At 35.9% G+C, this 23,970-nt stretch overlaps 5 protein-coding genes across 5 annotated transcripts; 1 reads left to right on the forward strand and 4 right to left on the reverse strand.

Moving 5' to 3' along the window:
- Positions 1–1,226: 1,226 nt before the first annotated feature.
- LOC120145584 (SRSF protein kinase 1-like) lies at positions 1,227–3,816 on the forward strand. Its single transcript, XM_039159409.1, has 4 exons — positions 1,227–1,511; positions 1,814–2,593; positions 3,190–3,237; positions 3,316–3,816. Exons 1-4 carry the CDS (start codon positions 1,329–1,331, stop codon positions 3,598–3,600), a joined length of 1,296 nt encoding a protein of 431 aa, XP_039015340.1. The 5' UTR covers positions 1,227–1,328; the 3' UTR covers positions 3,601–3,816.
- A 434-nt stretch (positions 3,817–4,250) lies between these two features.
- LOC120145594 lies at positions 4,251–6,527 on the reverse strand. Its single transcript, XM_039159415.1, has 2 exons — positions 6,421–6,527; positions 4,251–5,805 (listed from the first exon to the last, which is right to left on the reverse strand). The coding sequence occupies exon 2, from the start codon at positions 5,781–5,783 to the stop codon at positions 4,641–4,643; it is 1,143 nt and encodes a 380-aa protein (XP_039015346.1). The 5' UTR covers positions 5,784–5,805; positions 6,421–6,527; the 3' UTR covers positions 4,251–4,640.
- A 610-nt stretch (positions 6,528–7,137) lies between these two features.
- Positions 7,138–10,494, reverse strand: LOC120145552. Its single transcript, XM_039159387.1, has 6 exons — positions 10,162–10,494; positions 9,787–9,877; positions 9,580–9,634; positions 8,983–9,121; positions 8,396–8,763; positions 7,138–7,150 (listed from the first exon to the last, which is right to left on the reverse strand). Exons 1-5 carry the CDS (start codon positions 10,306–10,308, stop codon positions 8,656–8,658), a joined length of 540 nt encoding a protein of 179 aa, XP_039015318.1. The 5' UTR covers positions 10,309–10,494; the 3' UTR covers positions 7,138–7,150; positions 8,396–8,655.
- A 3,641-nt stretch (positions 10,495–14,135) lies between these two features.
- On the reverse strand, positions 14,136–16,273 carry LOC120145564 (WUSCHEL-related homeobox 13-like). Its single transcript, XM_039159394.1, has 2 exons — positions 15,918–16,273; positions 14,136–14,639 (listed from the first exon to the last, which is right to left on the reverse strand). The coding sequence occupies exons 1-2, from the start codon at positions 16,123–16,125 to the stop codon at positions 14,182–14,184; spliced, it is 666 nt and encodes a 221-aa protein (XP_039015325.1). The 5' UTR covers positions 16,126–16,273; the 3' UTR covers positions 14,136–14,181.
- Positions 16,274–16,844: 571 nt separating this feature from the next.
- On the reverse strand, positions 16,845–21,040 carry LOC120145574. Its single transcript, XM_039159403.1, has 5 exons — positions 20,860–21,040; positions 20,316–20,392; positions 18,229–19,926; positions 17,921–18,089; positions 16,845–17,680 (listed from the first exon to the last, which is right to left on the reverse strand). The coding sequence occupies exons 1-5, from the start codon at positions 20,939–20,941 to the stop codon at positions 17,049–17,051; spliced, it is 2,658 nt and encodes an 885-aa protein (XP_039015334.1). The 5' UTR covers positions 20,942–21,040; the 3' UTR covers positions 16,845–17,048.
- Positions 21,041–23,970: the final 2,930 nt, after the last annotated feature.

Raw genomic sequence — 23,970 nt, forward strand, 5'->3', positions numbered from 1 at the left:
ATTTTCAATCTTCACAATGAGAAATTTCTCCCATTAAACTTTTCAATATCAAATTTCGTTGTCATAGCTTCTATTACAAATAGCTATCACTATTTCACTATCGTGAATAGTTATATGGAACCTTCAAAGAATGGGTAATAACTTCTTATTTTCTTATGTTGGAGGATCCACCTTTTGGTGGCAATCACAAAAACAATAAGTATATATTACACACTCAAATCTAGTTCTAATACCAATTGTTGCGGAATACGGCTATCGGATAGAGAAAAATCGCAACTGATAATTTGAGAAAATAAAAATGAGGATAAAGAAGACACAAATTTTACGTGGAAAACCCCTAAATAATATAGGGTAAATACCACGGGCAACGATAGAAGAATTTCACTATGAAAAAATAGGAATTACAACTTCTCTCAATTTAACAAGGAGAAAACAATAACAATTCTCTCTTGATAAAAATGAGAAAATAACTCTCAAGAAAACTCTCTAAATTCTCTAGTATTGGGAGAAAACTAGAATGATCTGAGATAATTTTGAAACTAAATGTATTAGAGTATTTATAGTTAAAACTTAAGGATTAGTCTTATAAATACCTTAAAATACAGAGACTAAATTTGATAATTTTCCATTACCATATTTTCAACAAAACTTGCACGAAATTGACTTCACCATTTGGTGCCCTTTTTTTTTAACTAATTCTATTCGGTGTATTGCAACGAATGAAGACTTTCAACAAGGATTTGATTATTTATTTTACGAAATAGTAGGTTAGAATAATTTGAAGATGAAAAAATAAAATTTGAGATGGAATCAGATAATTGTACACAGTCTGGATACATAATATGATAAGCGATAGGTGGAAGATGAAAAGCGTCCTCCGACGAACCTAAGAAAATGAAATTACGAAATTGGTAAAAGGAGCCCGAGCCCGAGCCCATGCCGTTATCTTCATCCTATCCTACGTACGAGTGCGTCGTACACCTACAAGGTAACATGGCCAGGCCACGCTCCATCCTACCTTGCATCAACAAAAGCTATAATCAATTAAATATACCAACATAGTACGTTGAAAGGAGACAAGGAGGAGGAGGAGCACCACTGACGGCGGCTCCACGAAGACACCTGTTCCATACTCACCACGCTTTCTATTCAAAGCCACACACATTAACCCAAAATAGAAGACCATAAAAAAAGCAAATATAATAATATAATATATACCTCCAAACAACAGTAAACCAGGAACACAAAATTTCGTTTTCTCGTTAATTTTCCCCCAAAACACACCAGAGAAATATCAGGGTTGTCTGAGATCCGATCATTCTGCCGGGATGTCTTGTTCCTCGTCATCGGGCTCTGAGGAAGAAGACGAGGGAGTCGACTCTTACCGGAAAGGAGGGTACCATGCCGTGCGGATCGGCGATCCTTTCGCTTCCGGTCGTTACATCGCCCAGAGGAAACTCGGATGGGGCCAGTTCTCAACTGTTTGGCTCGCTTACGATACTCAGGCCTCTGTATGTCCCTCTATTCTCCCGTTTCTATATCTTTCTTTTATGTAGGCGTTATTACCCGTTTCATTTCTTATTCCCGTTTTCTTGGGATCGGCGATCGATATTTAATAATAATAATTTTACTACAAGTATATATGATCAGATGAAACCTGATCTGGAATCTGAAATAGTGTTTTTTTTATGTTTGAGTTGGGAAAATCTTTGCTCTCGTAATCATGTGCTGCCTCTTGATGAATGATGTTGGGTCTTGGAAGATTTATTTTGTTAGTGGCTGTAATCTAAACCGTTTTCTGTTTTAAACCCAGAAATATGTTGCTCTAAAGATTCAGAAGAGCGCACAACAGTTTGCACAAGCTGCCGTTCATGAGATTGAAGTTCTCTGTGCTATTGCTGATGGAGATCCTTCAAACTCCAAGTGGGTGGTGCGCCTGATTGACCATTTTAAGCACTCTGGCCCGAACGGGCACCATCTATGCATGGTGCTTGAATTCCTTGGTGATAACTTACTTCAATTAATCAAGTTTAGCCGTTACAAAGGACTTGAGTTGAATAAAGTTAGGGAGATCTGCAAATGTGTTCTATTAGCTCTGGATTACTTGCATAGGGAGCTTGGTATAATCCACACTGACCTAAAACCTGAAAATATTCTTCTCTGCTCCACCATTGATCCAGCCAAGGATCCAATTAGATCTGGTCTTACTCCAATCCTTGAAAGGCCTGAGGGGGGCACCCTAAATGGCGGGTCTACCATGATTGAGAAAAAGTTGAAACGGAGGGCAAAACGGGCAGTTGCAAATATATCCGGTAGAAGAGATTCAATGGGAGGAGAAGCTCGAAAACCTGCAAGATGTCTTGATGGGATTGATATGAGGTGCAAGGTTGTGGACTTTGGAAACGCATGTTGGGCTGACAAACGTTTTGCAGAAGAAATTCAAACAAGGCAGTATAGAGCTCCTGAGGTCATACTTCAATCTGGGTATTCCTTTTCCGTTGATATGTGGTCATTTGCTTGCATCGCCTTTGAGCTTGCTACTGGTGACATGATGTTTGCTCCTAAAACTGGAGAAGGATTTAGTGAAGATGAGGTACGACTATACAATGCATCACGGTTTTGGAATCGTCTTTCCTTGTCCTAGTTTTGCAGGGTCTGTGCTTGAAAATAGGAATAGAGAGTAACACAATTATGAAAATGTGTTCAAATTTAATGACACGATGCTTGGTTAGGATCATCATAGTTCTTCACGTATTCTACTTGCATTGCAGCTGTTAATCTGTTATAGTAATGCTTTTGTCCTCCCTATCCTCTTATCCTGCCAGTACAGTATTTCATTTCTTCTGGTTGTCATACCAGAAAAGAGCTATAAACAAGAACTGTTCTGAGTAGAACGCAGGCCTGCATCATAACAATTATGTTTTTTATTGAAGTCAAACCAAATTAGATTTTCATATATATCATGAAGTGTCCTGGTTCTACTCTAACAGAGTTATAGATTTAGTTATCGTCTTTGATTAGCATATTATTATGAATATATATGTCTACTATTTCATTATCTTTATCTTTATCATCATCATCATCATTTTTTGTTTGTTTGTTTGTTTGTGGGTTTTTATAGTCATAATGACCGTTTAGATAGAAAAGTGATAAAGGACCACTGGGAATAACATTTTCGGTTGCTTCCAGGATCACCTAGCTCTCATGATGGAACTTCTTGGAAAGATGCCACGGAAGGTGAAATGATTTCTATACTAATGCCCTTTCCCATTTAGAAAATGTGATACAAATGTTAATTTATGCTTGCGCAAACAGATTGCCATTGGAGGAGCTCGATCAAAGGATTTTTTCGACAGGCATGGGGATCTGAAGAGGATTCGAAGACTGAAGTACTTGCCACTTGATCGATTGTTGGTGACTAAATACAAATTCGCCGAGACTGATGCTCGTGAATTTCTGGGGTTTCTTTCCCCTTGTCTTGATATTTCACCGGAGAAGCGACCAACTGCCCAGCAGTGTCTGCTACACCCATGGCTGAATCTGAAGAGCTCAGATGGTCAATCTAAGGTGGACGATGGAATGAGCAAACTTAAGATCTAAGGTGGGCAAGAGAAGAAGGGATTAAAGATCCCTCCCTCCACCTGTACGACTATTGATTGTGTTGTTTTATTTTTTGGGTTGTGACAATAACAATAAGCTTCTTTTTTTGGTTAACAAAAGTAATAACTGTTGTGAGGAAATGACGTGTGTTTAACTTCGTTACTGAGCGTGTTATGTTCAAATTGTTACTTTTAATACAAGTTACATATTAGGATATTTTCTTACAAGCTATTCTGCTGAAAGTTTTGAACTCACATCTGTAAGCCTTTAAAGTGTTGAATGAATCCTTTATTTCTTCATGCGTGCTTTGCCATTCTCCTTGTAGTAGAAAGCGGTGCTTATAAGGTTTTTCCAACATGCTGGTTTCAGCTTTATTTCCATAATTCGAACTTCACCGATATCCTTCATTAGGTTATGAAATGTTTCGGACATTCTAAAATTTTAATAAAATTCTAGGGGATTAAAATAAATTATCAATAGAAAATAAAAAAAAATGTAAAATACATGCTAATTTCTGAAATTTTTAGAAATACGATTGTCTCCAAGCGGCCCAGCCACCCCCTTGATCCATCATGAAGATAACGAATTTCATACAGCCATTTTATAGAACAAAAGGGAACAACCATAAAAGAAAATGGATGAGCTGAGAAGAAGAAAAAATGAATCAACTGCTGAAATAACAATACTATGGCATTCAAGTTTTAGTACATGTAGCATCATCCAGGGAAGCAGGATGAATACGCAAAAATGAAAAAGAAGAAAAGAAAGGAGTCATCTACATTTATTGCATTCCTCTGTGTCTCAAATCCAAATACTGCTATCATTCTATGTAGCAAGCTTTATCAGTAAAGTGTGGAGGCAAGCAATTGAACATTCAAATATACATTGTCAATTCAACTTCCTTACAAAAACAGTAACAAGCAAAGAGATAAATGGGGTAAAGTCGTTCCTAATTTCCTATAAAAAGAGAATTTCGAATCCTACCTCAGCTACTACCTTCAATCAATGAAGCCACCTGTTACAAGAACAGGGTTTGAACATTATGATTGCATGACTTTGTTTTGTTTGATACATGCAGTGGCCTTGAAATCCTGGCATTTCCGCATAGATGCACCTTCAATTGAAGTAACACCACCATCAGAGGGATCCAAAGTAAAAAAGTTCTTAACAGCAGCAGTTGAATTATCCATGTTCTTTTCGGTCAATGGAGAGCTCTTATTAATCATCTCTTCCTTTGGATTCACTCGATCCCTAAAGGAACAAATGCTCAGGGGCAACCTCCTTGGCTTCATTCTTCCCCTTTTCTTACCAGGGGTAACGTCCTCAGAGGCTTTTCCCTTCGAATGCCTTGATTCTTCTTCACCATTATTCAGTTCTGATTGCACAGATTTTTCATATTTAGAACCCTTTGCCTCTGCTTTAACAGATTCCTCCATGGAGCGCTCGGAATCAATTTTGCCTGCCATAGTACCTCCATAGCATGTAGAAGACAGGCTTCCACCCAACCGTATGCCCCCATTGGAAGCTATTGTTTTCTCATGAGTTGGCATGACCTTCGGCCTCTTATGTCTATGGCCTCTCCATTCAGTTGAATAACTCTCTGAGATTCTCGGGGAACTGTTGATATCTCGGTGCAATTTCCGGGCTAATTCTTCATCTGTCCTAGGACTCCCAATTGGTCCATTTTTTTTATACAAGAGTTGAACAGGGACATGTTTCTTGAGCTTATTCCTTTTTAGGTGTCTGTCCGTGTGAACTGTTTCTTCAGAAAATTTTGCTACAATGTCCAATGCACTCTTAGCTGCTGCAACAGCTTTAGCGGCGATTGCAGCCTTCTCCTCTGCAGCAGCTCTGGCAGCCTCTGCAGCTTTAGCAGCTGAGATAGCTGCTGCTCTCGAGGCCTCCAAAATCTCCTCAGGAGAAAGATTTGGGTTGTACAAATGGGAACTCAGCAATAGATTCTTAAGATAGGCATTAACATCACTTGACGAAGTAGAAGGTGAAGGTGAGTGTGAGGGTGAAGCTGGAGGCGATGACGAGGAAGAAGCAATGGTGGGCTTATCTGAAGCACTGCTGGCATTGGAAGCCTGTTTCTTAAATCCCGCCAGCAGCCGCTTCCGAGGAGGCAGAAGGGCATCGGCATCCAAGTGATTGATGTCACAAATGTTATCCTCCATTGACATCCCTTCCCCAATTTATTAAAATCTGAAACATCAAAGGGGTAATTGTCTATATAGATAAAAAGTTTTGATCACATCCACGCTAGAACATCAATACTCATAGATTCCAGATGTTAAATGCTAAACAAAACCCAGAACAAAATCTTACTTCTCAGCAGTCATAATAATAATAACAATAAATAGTAAATATCAATCAAATTTAGAAAGAAAAACGCACAGATTTGGAAAGTAGCATAAATTCAAGCGGTTCTAACACATAAATCAGAATTGAAAGAGCCTTCACGTGCTATAAATGACACAAAGAAGGAAAATTTGAAAACCCTACCGGCAAATTCGGTTATATAAGAGCTTCCGATTAAAATCAAAAGAACAACAAAGACAGGAAGTCAACAAAAAGATCATTATGCAATGAAAAATGAATTGTCAAGTTTAAAGATCACACGGGAAACAGATGGTACGAATGAGAGCACGAAAATTCAAACGTAAAAAAATAGGGCGATCGATAACAGAAAAAAGAGAGGACTACAGGAACGTGAAGCCAGAATGCAACGCAGAAGCTTAGATTGAATGGAATTATGGAATGCAAATGACAACAGAGTGAATTCCAAAAGAAGAAAAGGATGGATTTTGGATTCAATACCTGATCATTTACGCCTGGGGTTTGGATTGGATTGCAGAAAGATGATTTAAGAGATTTGAGAGGAAGGAAATTAGGGTTTTTGTTGTTGGTTGATATTTATTTTATATTAAATTAATATATATGGGTATGCATACATTGGTGTTAGTTTTGAAGAAGAGGGTCCAAGGAAGAGTGAAAACGAAGATCTTGTGTCGTCTTACTAATTACTATGCTAATGTATTTATGGTTTATTCTTTTTCTAGTCCCTATACTCTATAACTTTTAAAATTTAATCCCTGGAATTTAGTCTACAACTATTTTTGATTTAATAATTGAATTTCAATTAATAGCATTGATAAAATATTTCACTTGTGATATTTCTAACATAAAAAGATTATATGATCACTATTAAACAGGTGGAAGATTTAGTAAGTAAAAAAGCATTGTATCTAAGGTGATATGCTGATCTGTTCCCAACAACAAAGAACAAATGCAAGATATCTGATATGCTGATTCGGACATAAATAATAACATCAACATGCAGACTCACATAAATGCTGTTGAAATTTTTGGCATTATGATTAACTCTAGTTATTGTTCTCTTTTGCAGCATGCTGCAGATGAAAGAATAAAACTAGAAGAACTTTGTCACAAGGTAAAAGTATTCTGAAGTTCAAATTTGTGGAAGTTGGGATTTTCGCTACTAATTTGATGTCAAAAACGAGGTCTTATCCGGTGAAGGGAAGGGAAGCTGGTCACCTATTTGGATACAGAGAAAGAGATGGTATGCCTAGTTTGATGTTATGAAGCTGGTGCTGTGTGATTTCTAGGTTTAACTTATTAGTTGTTAAATAACAGATCCTGCCAGAGATGGGGCATCGGTTACTGCACAATTTGTTAAAAGATGTATGTCTGACTCTGTTGGGAAAGTCGTTAAAATTATCCGTTTTTATCATATTTTGAAGGAAAAGTTGGATACTCATCCCTGCAAATACTTTCCATGTCCTTGTTTGCTTATCATGCAAATTCAAGTTTGCCTTTTGTGCTCAGTTGAACTTCTATGTCAATGAAGTTTTATGTGGATAACATGCAGATACCCTTGCATTTTTAGGTGTCAAATGTTGATCTCTTGGAATTTCTTCACCAGGTAATACATGGTTTGTTTCTTTTTAGAACATTTACATCCTACTTCTGCTTTCCCTTTCACTTGGTAAAGGTATTTAATTTCTAACCCTTAGTTTGTATTTATGATATGTTGCTAGCTAGAAGCCATTGGGTGAACTCAATGGTATGAAAGAATGTTGTTCTCCTTAGAAGTATTGAATTGCAGTTGTGTCTACAAGGTATATGCACGTTGTAATCACCCTAGACTATTCAAAAATATATAAATTGCTAGCTGACACAGATGGATCATCAACAATGCATCCTGCTACGATCCTTAGCTTTTCTCTTTTTTTCCCTTTGATGTATTCTAAACTCATAGGGTTATTGTAAATAGTAATCAACTGAATATTATTCTATTTATCTTTACAGCAAATAGCACAAAAAGAAATATTGCAGCCATTATACTATATTTGTAATTCTTCTACGAGCATTGTTCTTGGGTGTTTGCTTTAAGGATTAAAATGCTGGCCTCTCGCTCAATCTCTCTCATCCCAAAGTGCAATTAGAATCATATCCGTTGCTACTTTGATGTGGCAGGTTCTAATCGTTTTCTCGGTGCCTTGTGAAGAAGGCATAAGATCTTAAGGTTCAGGACTCTTGTTTAACCTGAGCATACAATCATGCCATACTGAAAAATTAAACCGACCATTTTTCCATCCATGTATACATGTATCGGCCTCAACGGCAGAATGTTATTCTCTCACTCTGAAAGAAGTGAACACGGTTATCATTCCTGGTTGAATTCTCAAACAATTTCCCTGTTTGCAAATGGTATAGTAAACCCTAAACCTACAACCCATTTGGATATTAAATGAAACAAACCAGGGGGGACACAACAGACGGACAAAAGCATATGGTATCTTGTTTGATTGAGTTGGAAAGGTCATCCACAGTTTGTTTCCTTTTGCAACAGACAACTTGCTGATAATCTCTTAATGCTCATCCTCTTCTACAAGAATGGACTAGTTTGTTTTAACTCTAATGAGAATGCATTTTCCTCTTTCTCTACACTTGCAGCAAGCAATCCAGATGTACTCTTTGCTAATTGATGTGTTACAATATAATTCTTTTTGTACTTTCACGGCCTTGAAATCAACCATCTTCACCTTCCCCACATGTGATTCGACTTTCTCTGTTCTCCATGCTAGCACACAAGGCCTTCCATACAGGAAGCAACATCTTCATCGGAGGGTGTAGCTCCTTCACACAACCAAGCTTCATGCCTCAATTAAACCGGAAACTGCTATATTAGCTATATGACCACACACACACACCCCTACACAATTCTCATATTACTTGATATCATTACAATAAGTGATTTTCTATCCTGTTTAGATATAGCAGCAGCATATATTCCCCCCAACCCCAAACCCATATTTTCCAAAGGAAGTAACAAAGAATGAAATTCAGTTGTTTTACCTTGAACACCAACACCAGCTCTTCCTTCCCACGCACAAGTAAAGAGAGGCTCCAATAACAAGTTACTGGGGTTACACATTCTAATAATACAGGTTTCAAAATCTCTCCGGCTGGAATAAATCTGCGGATGATTCTTCCACTACAGCAAAGTAAACAAAAAAAAGAAGATGAAATGATAACATTGGTTATGGTGCTATTACAACTACTATTTTGCAAAAGTTCGTGAACAAAAATTTCTCAAGGATTTATTTATGAATATTGATAAAACATAAGAAAGAAGAATGAGCAAGTCTATTGAGGGAAAGCTAGAAATGCCTGAGAACCACTAGCAACTCCAGGACAGTGCAATGCGAAATGCTAAAATTGGATGGAAGAACAATTAAGCCCTAATACTGAATAACACCCTAGATCATCAATTATGAAACAGAGTGACAACAGACATTTCCCCTTCTTACATACAATCTTATTATATGATTAAAAGAGGAAGTTTGAAAATCAAGTCCGGAAAATCATATGATTGATGGTATACTGTAGAACATGTCGCTACATGGGTATTTAACATTCATTATCAGAGAAGTAGAAGTTTTAGTATGTTACCTTGCATAGTGAGTTTCAAGCTGAACTCCAAAGGCTGGCATTATGATGACAGACTCTAAAAGCTTAAAAATAAAAAACTTGAGAAAAAGGATTTAAAAACTTGCTGAATTGAAGAAAAATAACACATCGGATGGATTAAAAAACTTGCTGAATTGAAGAAAAATAACACATCGGATAACAAAGGCAACCAGTTGAAAAGACTCTCACCTTTGTGAACAGGGTTCCAAACCAATAATAATAATATGACAAAGTGTCCACTTAGCAGCATTCTCCACAAAATAAGAGTGGATGAAATTTCCTGTTATATAAATCCACTCAATGTATGAAATGCCAAAACCAGATAAAGGGAGTTAATTTCCAGAATATTGCTCTTCAGGTAGAAAACCTGTTTTAACACTGGGGGGGAAAAAGAGAGGAAGAAGTTAAAGTTCCCATAATTCATGATTGGCAATTCCTTACTTCCCCAATAACTCATAGTCATAGTACAAAAGAGAAGGGGCAGTGAATTGATTCCTAAACATAAGAACATGTAACTAAAATAGGACGAATATTAAGAATAAATTGACAGTCCAGAGTGCATACCTTGAAAGAGAGGAAAATGCAGGCAAATGGTAGAAGAAGCATAGCTACAAATACAGCCTTTCGAAGACTCTTTTTGACGACGTGAATATCAACTGACCCAGGAGGCCATTCACCTTCGTGTATGTAAGCCATTGAGATCCTCCCCATCCGTTTTTTTTTTTTGGGAAAGAAGATGTTCAAACCTTGAAAAACGAAAGACAAACTTAAACGGTTTCCAATTAAATCAATTCTTCAGACTGTAAAGAGGTCCTATAATACGTCGACTGTGAGCTCCCGGCTACGATGGCTGGAGGGATGATAGTGGCGGGAGGAGCCAAACCTTAGAGCTGTGGTAAAAGAAAAAATAAAAGAGGATCTCCTTTTTTTTATCTTTTAAAAAAACATTTTAGTGTATTAATTATCTATATATCTGCAAAACGAAGTAAAATCTCCGTCGTCAATATCATTAAATTTTCTATATACCATAAAAGATTAGATTTAATTTAAATTAAATCAGATTTTTTTCTCGAAAAATCACTCTTATCCTATAATATTTTTATCAGGCACTGTTTAAAATATATTTTTAATTTAAAATCATTTACAGAAAGACGCGTCGTTGCAGTACGCTTTACGCTGATATGAAACCACGTGGGTAAGGCGTCTCTGAAGCGCGCCTTATGCTGAGTTGAACATACGTAGCTAAAGCGCGGCCCCTGGGGAATGTCTTACGCCACGTAGGGCTATAGCGCGGGCAAGGGTCGCGCCTTTTTGAAATAATGACACGCGTCAGAAAGTCGCGCCCCCTGCGGCACACTTTACCTTTAATTACCCACCTACCCCAACTCGTTCACATCCCATCCCTCCCTATAAATACCCACATTTACAATCACTTTCATCACACCAAATCCTCTCAAATTCTCTGAAATACTCTCTTATATTCTTTATAAGGTATATTTTATTATATTTAGTATTTTGTTAGTAATTTATTTAAATTTAAATTTTTTAATATTTTATTTAATTAAATTTTTTTTTGCAGATATAAAATGGAAGACGACCTACTTCGCTTAGATGTAAATCATATATCTCGACACTTTGCTAATACGGTAACATTTTAACGTTTTAATTTAATTTAAATTATTAGTAATAATTTGTTGATTTATTTAATGCATGATTATTAGTTTAAGAATTAATTTTTGTAATTATTTATATTTTAGGATAGAGATCATATATTAGATCCTTTTATTAGGAACATTAAGTTAGCGATACCTAACCGTGTCTGGTCGTATTTAGCAGAGGTTGGATTCGGTTACATAGGTAGATATGAGGGTCATTGTAAGATAGAACCAGACCTGATTGCTGCCTTAGTGGAGCGGTAGAGGCCGGAGACCCACACATTCCATCTTCCGTGCGGAGAGTGCACAATTACGCTTGAGGATGTTTCTATGCACCTAGGGCTTTCGGTAGATGGAGATGTGATATCGGGGATCGCTCAGAGTTCCTGGACTACTTTGTGTCGGGATAATCTAGGACGTGTCCCGTAAAGTTTTAACAGTGGTCGGATACCGTTATATTGGTTAGGTGCCAATTTTCGAGAGTTGAGTGAGGACGCGTCATATGATGAAGTGCGGTCCACATTTAGGTCGAAGAACCTACTACTTCTATGGTCACGAATAGTCCAGTCTCAACACCATCCGCACCAGGCTCACGAAGCGGTTCTTCTGGTAGAGATGATGGTTCCTCCATGCTCTCAACATTTAGGTCGAAGAACCTACTACTTCCACGCCTTCCCCTTGAACTAGAAGCCATATCGACATTGAGATCGAAAAAGCTCGCAATCGAATGCCTCCCCCTGGAGCTTGAAGCCATCATGTCAAATGGAAACTGCACAGATTGTTGCGTCGATGACATCTCCATATTAAGGTCAAAGAAATTTGTAGATGAATGTCTTCCCCTTGAACTGGACGTGGTGTTGCCATACGGATTATTCATGGACCCTCCTCGATACATATCGTAAGGAGTTGCGAATGAATGTCTCCCCATTATGGTATTAAAATCATTACACATTACTGTAGTCGAACTGTCAACTTGTTCAGACAACCCATAGTGGGAGCTTAATGACTGACCCCGAACAACACGCACTTGAACAAACTTTGCATACATCTCAATATCGACGTCTGAATAATTACTTTGAGATTCAACCATCATTTCAACATCATTATTGTTCGAAAGTTCGAATGTTGTATAAGTTAATGGCAACAATGATGTTGGAAATTTGTACTGCAACGACGACATTCTTCTACTACTTCCAACATCAACCTTCCTCGAAAACTTCGTTATCAGCTCCTCAAGAGTTATGTTTCTCTTGAATGATATTTTAACACGCTCATTTGATACGAAAACAACGTCGGTTTCATCTTCTCGAATTTCTTCATCATAATAAACAATAGTTGAAAGTCGCGTCATTCTTAGAGTTTAAAAGTGCGACAATATTATATCTACAAAAAAACTGAAACAAACCTTATTAAATAAATAATATATGAACGAAAATATAATACAATAAAATTTTTACACATAAACGTAAATAATTTAAAAATATAATTTTATATTATTACATGCACCGTAAAAATATTTCGACGTATGCTCCAGCTTTCCAATTTTACAAATACAGAAATTAATTAAAAACAATTAGTATAATAATTTTTTCAAATAATCATAATAAACAATAAGTATAATAAAAAAAATTATAACAAAATTACCTTATAACGAAAAATCGCACGAACTTTTGAATCAAATATGAGAAGATTGTCGGATTATTGTATTGATTTTTTTCTGTTGAGAGGAGATGTGAGGAGTTACCGGGGGAAGGGTATTTATAGCCGAGAAAATGAACAATAATTATACAAGGCGCGGTACCTGCACCGCGCCTTGTATTATGCATGTATAATAATTGAGTATGTGATAATTGAAAAGCGCGGCCCCTGCCCCGCGCTATAGCCCTACGTGGCGTAAGGTGCGCTTCAGGGCCGCGCTTTAGCCACGTGTGTCCAACTCAGCATAAGGCGCGCTTCAGGGGGCGCGCCTTACCTCACGTGGCGTCATATCAGCATAAAGCACGCTTCAGGGGGCGTGCCTTTCTACAAAAGGTGTTAAATCGAGAAATATAATCTGAACAGTACCTGATCGGGAATATTATAGTGTAAGGATGATTTTTCGGGAAAAAAGCCTTAAATCCATCGACAAAAAAGTATAAATTTAATAGATTTATCAATTTTATTTAATTTAATTAAAATAAAATTTATAGTACTAAAAATGAATAAAATGAAATTTTGACCTTAGATTGTATAATTTTGTTTTACAATTAGACTATGAGAGATTTTTTTTAAAAATTTTAGGATATGTTTGGTTCTAAAAATATAGATTATTTTTATTTTTCATATTTTTAGAAAGTATAAAATGCCGAAGAAAATTTGTTTCACTATAAAATTAGAAAATGTTTTTAGAAAAAAATAAAAAAAAATGAAAATTAAAAAAAATTAAAAATATATATAATATTTTTATTAAAATTATTTTAAATTTTTGAAAAATTAGAAAACACGATAATTAGATTTTTTAACTTCACCTAAAGGAGTTTAAATCTTTGTAACAAAAACTTTTTGATTTAATAGTATCTAAAACCCTCAATTTTTTTAAAAAAATCAATATGATCTATGAACTTTTCTTACATTTAATATAGTCCTTAAATCATTTTTTAATAATTTAATTTTGTAATATTTAATGTATTAAATATATTAATAATTGCTTATATTTTCTTATTTTATTTTGTTAATTCATTTGAATGAGAGGAAAATACTAAACTATTATCTTAGACTATGTTACTTTCTTCACTATCATATCCGACGGTTGATAAAATCTGTATAAACCTATTGGAAGTGACCAAACTCATTAAAGGAGTTGTTCAATATTAACAAGTAATCAGAAAGATACCAAAACCACCGCTCCATCTCATGTTCAGTGTATGTAATAGCTTTGCTATGTCAAATCTCACTCACCCTGCCATGCATGCTGCTCATAAAAATGGTAACTCCCTCCCAAGTGATTCAGCTGAGAGCTTATTTCTCGGTTCTGAAAGCACACATCTTGTTCAGCCTGAGAGACCAGAAGATTCTCCGGCTTTGTCTTCGGCGACTCAACTTTGGTTTCCACCTCCGATTCGGCTGCATTGTTGTTGGAGGATACAGCCACCACTTGCTTCCTTTTAGACCTAGCTCGTCTGTTTTGAAACCAGTTATACACATTGGTTTCAGAAATTTGGCCGTTTTGGCTTAGTTCTGAAGATATCTCCTTGATCTTTTGCTTGCTTGGAGTTCCGGTCCCCTCATGGAATATGCGTTCCAGAATCTGAAGCTGCAGGGCTGTTGGTGTCCACCGCTGTCTGGCACTGATTTTGTGCCCGCCGGCTGTCATTAAAGGGTCACAATACAGATTTCCCAGCCTCCCACCTGCCCAAAAGAAGAGTTCTTCAGTACCCTACATTGAGTTGAGTGTTACATAATGACTATGTCCATCCACATTGGAAAAGGTTCAGACTAGTGAAATAAATTATAGTCATGGGGTATTTGCATTAATGGCTTCCACCTATACTTTTGTACAAATCATTCTTCTGATTTTGTTACTTTTTTTTTCTCAGAAGGCTGGCACCTAAAGTTAGGTGAATTTCTTACGAACAAAGGAAAGGTGGGATTTATTAGATGTTAGGGTAAAACACATGTTTAATACTTCAATTATTACGTTTTGATTTTATTTTCATAATCTACCGTTAAAAGATTAACAGTAATGATAATGTATCATCATAAGATAATTTTACGTCTTCATTGAAAAAAATAAAAAAATATATATATTACATTAACAATTTTGTTAAATTTTCAGTGGTGGGTGATCAAAATAAAACGAAAACATAGGGATGGCAATGAGCTGGGTTCGGGCCGGGTATTGGTCCCCTGTCCCCGTCCCCGTTTAAAAAATTCGTACCCATTCCCGCTTAAAAACCTGCGGGGATTTAAAAGGGGATCTCCATCGGGTAATCGGGAAAAATCGCGGGAAAACGGATATCTATGTTTAGCATAAACAGTTATTTAATGGTGGGTCGGATATATATATTTAAATTAAATATATAAATATTATATATATATATATATATTAATTTAAATTAAATTTATTAATATTATATATATATAATTATTTTTAATATTTATCGGGCCGAGTATCAGGCCTTGTAATCGGGTAATCGGGGCGGGATTACCAAATCCGTCCCCGTTTAACATAAACGGTTTTCCGTCCCCGTTTATCATCCTCGAACCTGACCCGTTTAATTTGGTTTTCGATTTTTTCTGTCGGGTTCGAATTTTTTTTTCATCCCTACGGAAACATAACATTTGGTATGATTTAAAAAAAATAATAATTAAGTGATCAAAAGTGATAGTTGAAATATTAAACGTGCAGTTTACCTTAGATATTATCTATTCCTCAATGATGAATTGGTCCTTTGTTTAACTTATTTTGCAACAAGAAGAGAGCAGACAAGTGAACCGCCCTAATGAAATCAGAGCACTGTTAATTTGTATACAAAAAAAAAGATAAAAGCAAGAACCTCAACCCTTGAGAAAGTGGAACAATGATAGACAAAAAGATGTGGGAAACAGAGGGGAATTCACAAGTTTGATGTAGATCCAAGGTAGATAACAAAAAGGAAGAGAAAATCAAGGGCATAAGGGAAAAACCTGTAAGGTTTTGGTGGGCAGTGAGGTTCTTGTGCATCTCGACCAGCTGCTCGCAGATGGAGGCATAAACAGCAATCTGCTTGAGGAGAGTCTCCAGCTGCTCATCGGTCATCGCGTTGACATATATTACTCCATTCCCATTTTCTTCCCTCTGGTTTTGGGGTTGACTGTCTTGCTGCTGCTGCTGATCCCATTCAATTATCATCATCTTAATTTTCACTCATCTCCGGCAACTCGGTACACTCAAATCTCTTTATCTTAAATTCTTTCTGTCTCTTGCGGAAGAATTGGGAGAGAGAGAAGTTTTGAGAAGTGGAAGTATTAGTAGTAGGAAATGGGCAAACCGACAGATAAAGTGTAAACAAACAAGCTACAGTCCACACTAGTAGACTTATTTAATGTTGGGGTGTCTAATGCTATTGGTTAATGCAACCTGGTGCTTAGTGCGCCTTGTATGCGTATGGTAGCAGCAACATGCGCCTTGTGGCTTGGGTTCATGGTATTTATTAAAATACTACTCTGTTTGTTTTGTAGTATTATCTGTATACCAGAATTTGATAAATGTTGATGGAACTGAAGAATAGAAAGAAATTTATAAAATCATAGGACTGACGGCTTGCTGATGCAGCTAGCTGTCGGTATTATAGGTAAGAAACATGCAGAAAGAAAGAACTAAAACTAAAAGGACAACAGATTGTTAACTGCTAGTGTATGACATTCTGTCAGAACCAAAATACGAGACTTCTTACCATACATCATTGTTATCTGTCCGGATAAGTAAGATCTAAACATATTTTTTTAAGATGAATATATATAGTAATTATATCAAATTTCTATACGAGTATATATAAATAAAATTTTATGGTAGATACAACTTAAAAAATAAATAATTAATCTAAGTAGATTTGAATTTCATGTACTCGTCATCTTAGGAACAAGCTGCATCCCCCATAGGAGTGGCAGCTGCATCCCCCATAGGAGTGGCAGCTGCATCCCCCATTGATACAGGGGATGGATGTGAGTCAACCTATATGTCGCAAACCTGGCAAATATATGCACATGGAACTGGGCATCTCCCGTTAATATTCACCTTTACCGGCAAATAATATTTATATGGCTGCAGCCAAAAACTCATGAATGCATGCCTTTCACAATTTCCTCAACCAGGTCTCCGATAACGTGGCATGCCACCTCTCTTCCCAAAACATTAGTTTCATCGTCTATCAAGCCGGACCAAGGGGTTGAACGTAAATCCCGGCCCACCATGCTATCGAGCGAGTAGTGGCAGCCATCATTTGGAGGATATAAATTGGTTTGGATAATTTCCCACACAGAATTCAGCAACTTCCTTCCTCGTGGAGGTGGCAATATGGAGGAACTGAGAAGCTTTCTCCTGAACCGAGACATGGCAACCGGTGGCCCTAATATTGTTGAGAGTGCTTCATTCAACAAATCAAGTAACACCTTTCGATCTACCTTCTCGTTCTCGTTGTTTCTAGAGCTGTCGTTCTCTTTGCCTGATTTTATATATGATTCTTCCACTTGTTCGAAGACCGAGTCATCGATAGGCTTCGCTAATGTGTCCCACCTAGATAAGGATTTGTCATATGATCCATCAAACAAACCAGAAGCAACAAGCAAGTCTCTGACATAGCCTTCTGCTTGGTCCTCTAGATCTCCCATTTCAGATTCACTAGAGTCCTGTTCGACTGATATGTCGTCTGCCCCGTCAGACTCAAGTTCATTAAGTTGCCTCCGCAGCTCTGGTAATCAATAAATAAATAAAATGTTTTCATAAATTGCATTAATATCAACACAATTGTTCATCATGTGGACAGAAGCCATATTGGACTGGAATGATGCCTATACACCTTAATATATGTCAGATTCATTAAGAGTAATGTAGTTGTGCGGTCAAGTAACAGAAGAAGGAACCCTTTTGTAATTTTTCATAGAACATAATTTACACATGCTGCTTTAGTATTAAAGGGAAATCTCCATACCATTCAAATTAGAACTGATATCTTTGAAAACCAGTGGTACAGCATTTTCTTCTCCAAAATTCACATCAGGTGTCGATATAGGGGTGAGATAATCTACTTGCCTCCAAAATTCTTCATTTGTGCTGCAGCAAACTGATGCCGGGCTGGGAGGCACCTCAGTCGAATTCTCCTAATAAAGATATATTAATTACAAAACAAAATGAGAAGTGTATCTAACTGACCTCTTACTTTAGAAACAAGAAACTGGAAGCATGACCACTCAAAATTAAAAAAAAAAAAAAAAAAAAAAACTGGATGCATGCCCTTACATGTCTCTCGCTGAAGTTTATAACTTTTGGTCCACTTAAGATGTATTTTGCTGGACCATCATGTGCACCATATGCTTCCACCATTGACTGAATCTTCCTTCCAAATAGCTTCCGTCGAAGTGTCAAACCATACTTGATATTAGAAACTCTCTCTTTCAAATTGAACCTTTTTTTCTTCCTTTTTCCGACACTAACTGGAACATTTTCGACGCCTTCATGCTTCCTCCTGATCTGAGCACCGGTTATAATATGGCGGTCCTCTAAAAGCAGCTTTCCAAATGATGTTCCCGAGACGGGGGCTGACAATGACCTGACCAGATTTCTTGAGAACAGTTCCCTATTTAGCAGTTCAACATCATCTCCATGCCTGAAAGATCTCGTTTGCATTTCTTGTTCATCTTTAACAATTTCACAGTAGCTCTGCTCATTTCTGGACTTTGGCATATCTTGTATTTGCTTTAGCCTGTCCCTTTCATTATCATACATGGATGCTCTGGAGCTGCCAATGGAAACTACTGGTATATCCAACACTGTTTCTTGTTTTTTAACATTCTTTTGTCTCTCTGACAAGAATCTTCTTGTATCTTTGTTGTTGAACTCAGGGGAGCCTGGTCCATTGAACAGAACTGAACTTCTATACGATTTGGTTGATTCCGATCGAACTAAATTCATTTCAAGATCCCTACTGACGTTTTCTCTGCCATGTTTTGCAATGTGCTTAGCAATTTTCCCTGGATCGGATGGCTTTTTACTGAAAGGGGTCTCGATTTCACTTCCTCTAACCACAGAACTCTTTATAAGAGTTTTACCTTGCAGTTCCAGTTTTAGTCGTTCCTTTACCTCCTCCAGGAAATCTTCTATACTAGCTCTCTCATCAAATGTGTCAGAGGAACCTGTCCATGATTCTTCACGGTCATAAATTCTTTCAGGACCAGGCTTTAAGATCACTATTCTTGTGGGGGCAGCATCAACTTTCTCATTATAACATATCATAGAAGGTAGCTGAATATCCCTACTTGTGTATCGTCTTCGTGATTCTTTTTGCTCTGGTATAAAGTCAGCTGACTTATGTCTGTAATGATGCAAACGCATTCCGTGCAAAGTTTCTTTAACTGCAAAGCTCTTAGATTCCAAAGGTTTCTCATGCTTTGTTCTTTCAGAATCTGCATAAAGTGATATTTTTTCCTTGCTAAGTTTCTCTTGAGACAGAGAAATGCTTCCAACACCAGCAACTTTTGAACATTCCCTAAGCCTGGAGGCTTGCCATGCCTCAAATTCTTTCTTAAACTTCTGCAATTCTTCCTCTTGAGGATGTTCACGAAACCTAGGCTTCCCATACTTCTGGCTGGTGCCCCACCTCTCTGCATCTCTGTCTTTACTACCATAAACCGAGTCAACATCCATTTTCTTCGAGTAAGTTGAGTCAGAAGCCAAATGCACATCTGAGCCCTTTGAATTCTTTTCCTTCATACAAAACTTGACTTGCTGGTTATCATTCTTTTTCTCAATTGATTGAAGTACGACGGGTTTCGTATCTAATGGCAATGCATCCATCCCCATAAGTCGGGCGACAATACTAGGTGTGTTTTGTCTGGTGTTAGATTGTCTGGACATCTCATCATTTATTAGTTTCTTCATTGAAGTCTCAGTTTGACAATAGTATTTTGCTGCCCAATCTTCTTCAACTTGATGAGAATGCTGAAAATTCACATGAAATGCATTCAGATTCCTAAGAAATATTTAGATGATAATTTTATTTTCAGTTTGAGTTAAAACTCATTGTAGAATCAGTTTGGCCCCAACTAAGACGGGCGATTAATTAAGGATGATCAAAGATGCATGTGTTTCATTGAGATGATCAAAGATTTTAACCAAGACAAAGGCTCACAATATTAAAAGAATAGAATACTGGAAAACAAAGAAAACCGAACTCGAAGTAAAACTTCTTCACAGTTATTCGTAAGACTACCCAGTTAGACACTATTGTTAGACCTGATTCATGCAACACAAAGAGCATAGTCTAAGATGTTTAAAAAATTTACTATGTATCTTATATCTATTGACAAGGAATTTGATTGGAAAATTACCGGCAGATCATCTACGGCACAGTAGGTCTGAGAAGTTTCTAGTTGCATCTCCAACCTATTGCATGGAGCATCCAGAACTGCAGAGCGACAAAATCAACGGCATTAGTGAATCGCACTGTGGAAATGAATTTAGGAGGAATTGACATTCTTGTTACATATCCTCTCACCAATTAAGAAGAAGATAATATACAAAAATGACCTCGCAATCCTTAAAACTTGGTATATTATAATCTCAACCACGAAGAATAACATTTTTCTGGTAAAAAACACATGAGTTTGTTCTTGCATTACTTCCTTGAGATGACTTTGAACCAGAAATAGCACTTCAGGAAATCTCTAGTTAAGTGCTAAGAAACAAACTAAACTTTTGCCTAACAGCATTGTTACTGTGAGAATCTGTCAAGTTATTACAAAATAACCTTACAACCTGACTTTGAAATCTGTAAAATCGGAATGGAAGTAACCACCAAAACATATCTAATTCTGAATCCAAAGTGTTATACTACATAACTTTTCCCATGAATAATGTAAGAAGGATATTTACCGCCAACGTGTCTCTTGTGTGCAAGTATTTTTCTGGCCATGTTGCCTTGGTTGAAGTCGAAAAAGTGAAATAAGCCACCCATGGAGCCAGTTGATCTACCAAATCATTTCATTTACAAAGAATGTACTTATCACCCCAAAAATCAGTCTTCTCCTACATTGAAGAAAATCAGGCGCTTGGATAATGTTCTGTAAAGCCACAAAGAAACTCATTGTCAACAATCAATGAAGACATTGATTATTCAACCTTATCAAACTTGGCTAAACAAAAAGCATACATTTACAAGAAGAATCGACCCAAGTCATAGCATTGTTTTGTTAATTGATATGCAGAGATTTCACTGAATCTAGTCCTCCATTTTGATCAAATTCTCATAAGACTAGTATCTAGATATCTTTGTATGAAAGGATAATATACAGCAATTTTGCAGAACAAATGACATAAGGACTGGCAAGCAAATAAAGCTGTATCTCGTAAGAGAAGGAGAATATCATTTTTTATGATGATCTAAGCAAAAGTTCTGTCTAAATTTAAAAGAGGATTTATTTTTTTAAATGTTCTTTTCTTTTTCAAGTTTGTAAAATGTTGTTTAAGACCCCCAGAAAGCCAAAACTGAACTTGCTTCTGGGTTCATTCCCCATGAAACCGTAAGTAATTCAAAGCTTCCAATTTTATAGTGCTTCGACTGTTTCCTTCTGGGGGTATTCCATCTAACGTGAGAAGCATATGAAATGAAGCAAACAGAGCTAAAGAAAAACGTACCCTTTTACTTTTCAGAGAGAACCAAGTAATATGTGAGAGCGAGCAGGAGCCATTGCTGAATGCCAAGGAAGAAGTGCAGACATAAAATGGAAATGATGTCGTTTCGAAGATGGAGATGGCAAATTGGCAATGAACAGGAAGCTAGACAGACAGAAAGCTGAATAAATGTTGAAAATGAAAGCTAAGGTTTGAATGAAGATGGGTGCATAGCATAGGCAAAGGTAGAGGGCAAGACTTAATAATCGAAAAAATAGAAATGATGATGACGATGATACAAGAAAACTTGTGGCAACTCTTTATCATTATTATTGCTTAATAAATAAATAAAAGGCGGCATTTATGCATTATTTATTACAAAACACTTGGTATATATAATTTTTTATAATTAATTTTGACATAATGTGTAATTATTTATTTATAATTAGATTTTTAAGGGTGTTATAAGATATTTAATTTTTTAATTATTATATTTAGATATGTAATATAAAATCAAGTTATCTCAGCGTTAAAGGGATGTTTGTTATTATAAATTTGAACACAACGTATATCAAAAGTGTTTTAGTGTCTATTGTCAAATGAGTTGAGAGTTTTTCAAACAGTTATTAATTTGTAATTACCTTTAAATTAATAAAAAAAAGTAGATATTTAACATTTTTAATGATACAATTAGATATTTAATTTTTATTTATGGTATGGCAAGATACTATCTTTCGAAACATAACTTATTTCATTTGTCATTGAAGTTTTATTTATGTATCGATTTTGTTATTAAATTTTAAAAAGAATTTAATTTATCATTATCTTTTATGTTGTTTTTTAATATTAAATTGTTAAATCATTAACGAGACGATATCTTGATTAATTTTCTTTCTTAAAAAAATCATCAACTTATATAAAATTAAAAGGAAAATATGATTTGTTTGAGTTAAACGGAGTTTATCCCCTCTAATATTAGGTAGATGGGATCTATTAGGATATATATAATTAATGATTGACATGCAAATATAATTAGTGGTAAGTAAACTTGAAATCCATCTCCCTAACACCTCATAAACACCACACAACCTACCCTTGCTTTGTGTTGTGCTTTGTATTTTGACCTTAGCCAATTAATACAACGTGCTTTACTCAATCAATCTTGTCTATATTATTTATAACATGATTTAGATTATTTTTAAAAAATAAAATATATAAAAAAAACTTATCATCAAACTTCCTCACTTCACCAATTTTGCTAACACAATAAAAGATTGATCGATTAATTAACGCATAATCATAATTTTATATCAATAATAATAAAGTAGTTATGTGTTTTCAAGTCAAATCCAATTCTACGTACATTGAGGATGGGTAGATTCTGTGTTTTGGAAATTGATAGCAACAAGCATAGCTTGCAATATATTGTATTATTATTATTATTATATAGTTTTAAGAAATATATATATATATATATATATATATAGTACCCACATGAATGTGTACCAATGTCTTTCGGCTAAACAAAATCATACAATTCCCTTTTATTCCTACTTTGCATCTTTATATCCTATAATATGGTACCAAAAAGCTGTCAGCACATTTTGTGTCATAATTAATCAACCTGATGACTAAAACCAGATATTCTAGATTATAAAAACGAAATAAAATAAAAAAGTATTTGAATTAAATATAAAGAAAATATGTAATTATCAGAATCAGATCATAATATAAAATTAAAGTTTATATGAATGGTTATAAATTATGAAAAAAAAATAAAAGCTATAGTCAATTGATTCAATAAAAAATAAATTAAGTTTTAAATTGATGGATTTAAGTTTTAAAACATCAATGAAGGGGGGGGGTTTATTTGATTATGAGTGAAAAGCATCCATAAAAAGGAGGAAAAGGCATAAGCCTTACAACTCAAGACGATGATGGGATGAAGCTGTGACAACAAAAAAGGCAAAGTCCTTGCCTAATGATGGAGAGAGCGTGTGGCATGTGCATGAGTTTGGAAAACCGAGACCTCAATTTAATTAGGCTGAAATGAGAGGATGTCTCCCTTTCTATATTACTATATGTCATTAAAATGTAGGGTTTGATGAGACGGAACAACTTTAGGGTGTAGGGGACCAAATACATTGTTTAATTGCAGGGCGACAGGTGGTTTTCGTTGAGAAATCTGTTCCCGCGAACTATTACGACTACTTAAGCTGCTTAGGCACAGGTAAGCAAAATTCGACTTAATTTAAAAAATTGATTTTTTTAATTTTAAGTTATTCGAATCAATGAGAATTATTTGTTTACGTTCGAATTAAGTTGAAATTTTGAAATTTTGAGTTACATTAAAAAAGAAATTTTTGATTAAAT

This window comes from Hibiscus syriacus, unplaced genomic scaffold, assembly GCF_006381635.1.
Source record: "Hibiscus syriacus cultivar Baekdansim isolate YM2019G1 unplaced genomic scaffold, ASM638163v2 tig00002392_pilon, whole genome shotgun sequence".
Lineage (NCBI taxonomy): Eukaryota > Viridiplantae > Streptophyta > Magnoliopsida > Malvales > Malvaceae > Hibiscus > Hibiscus syriacus.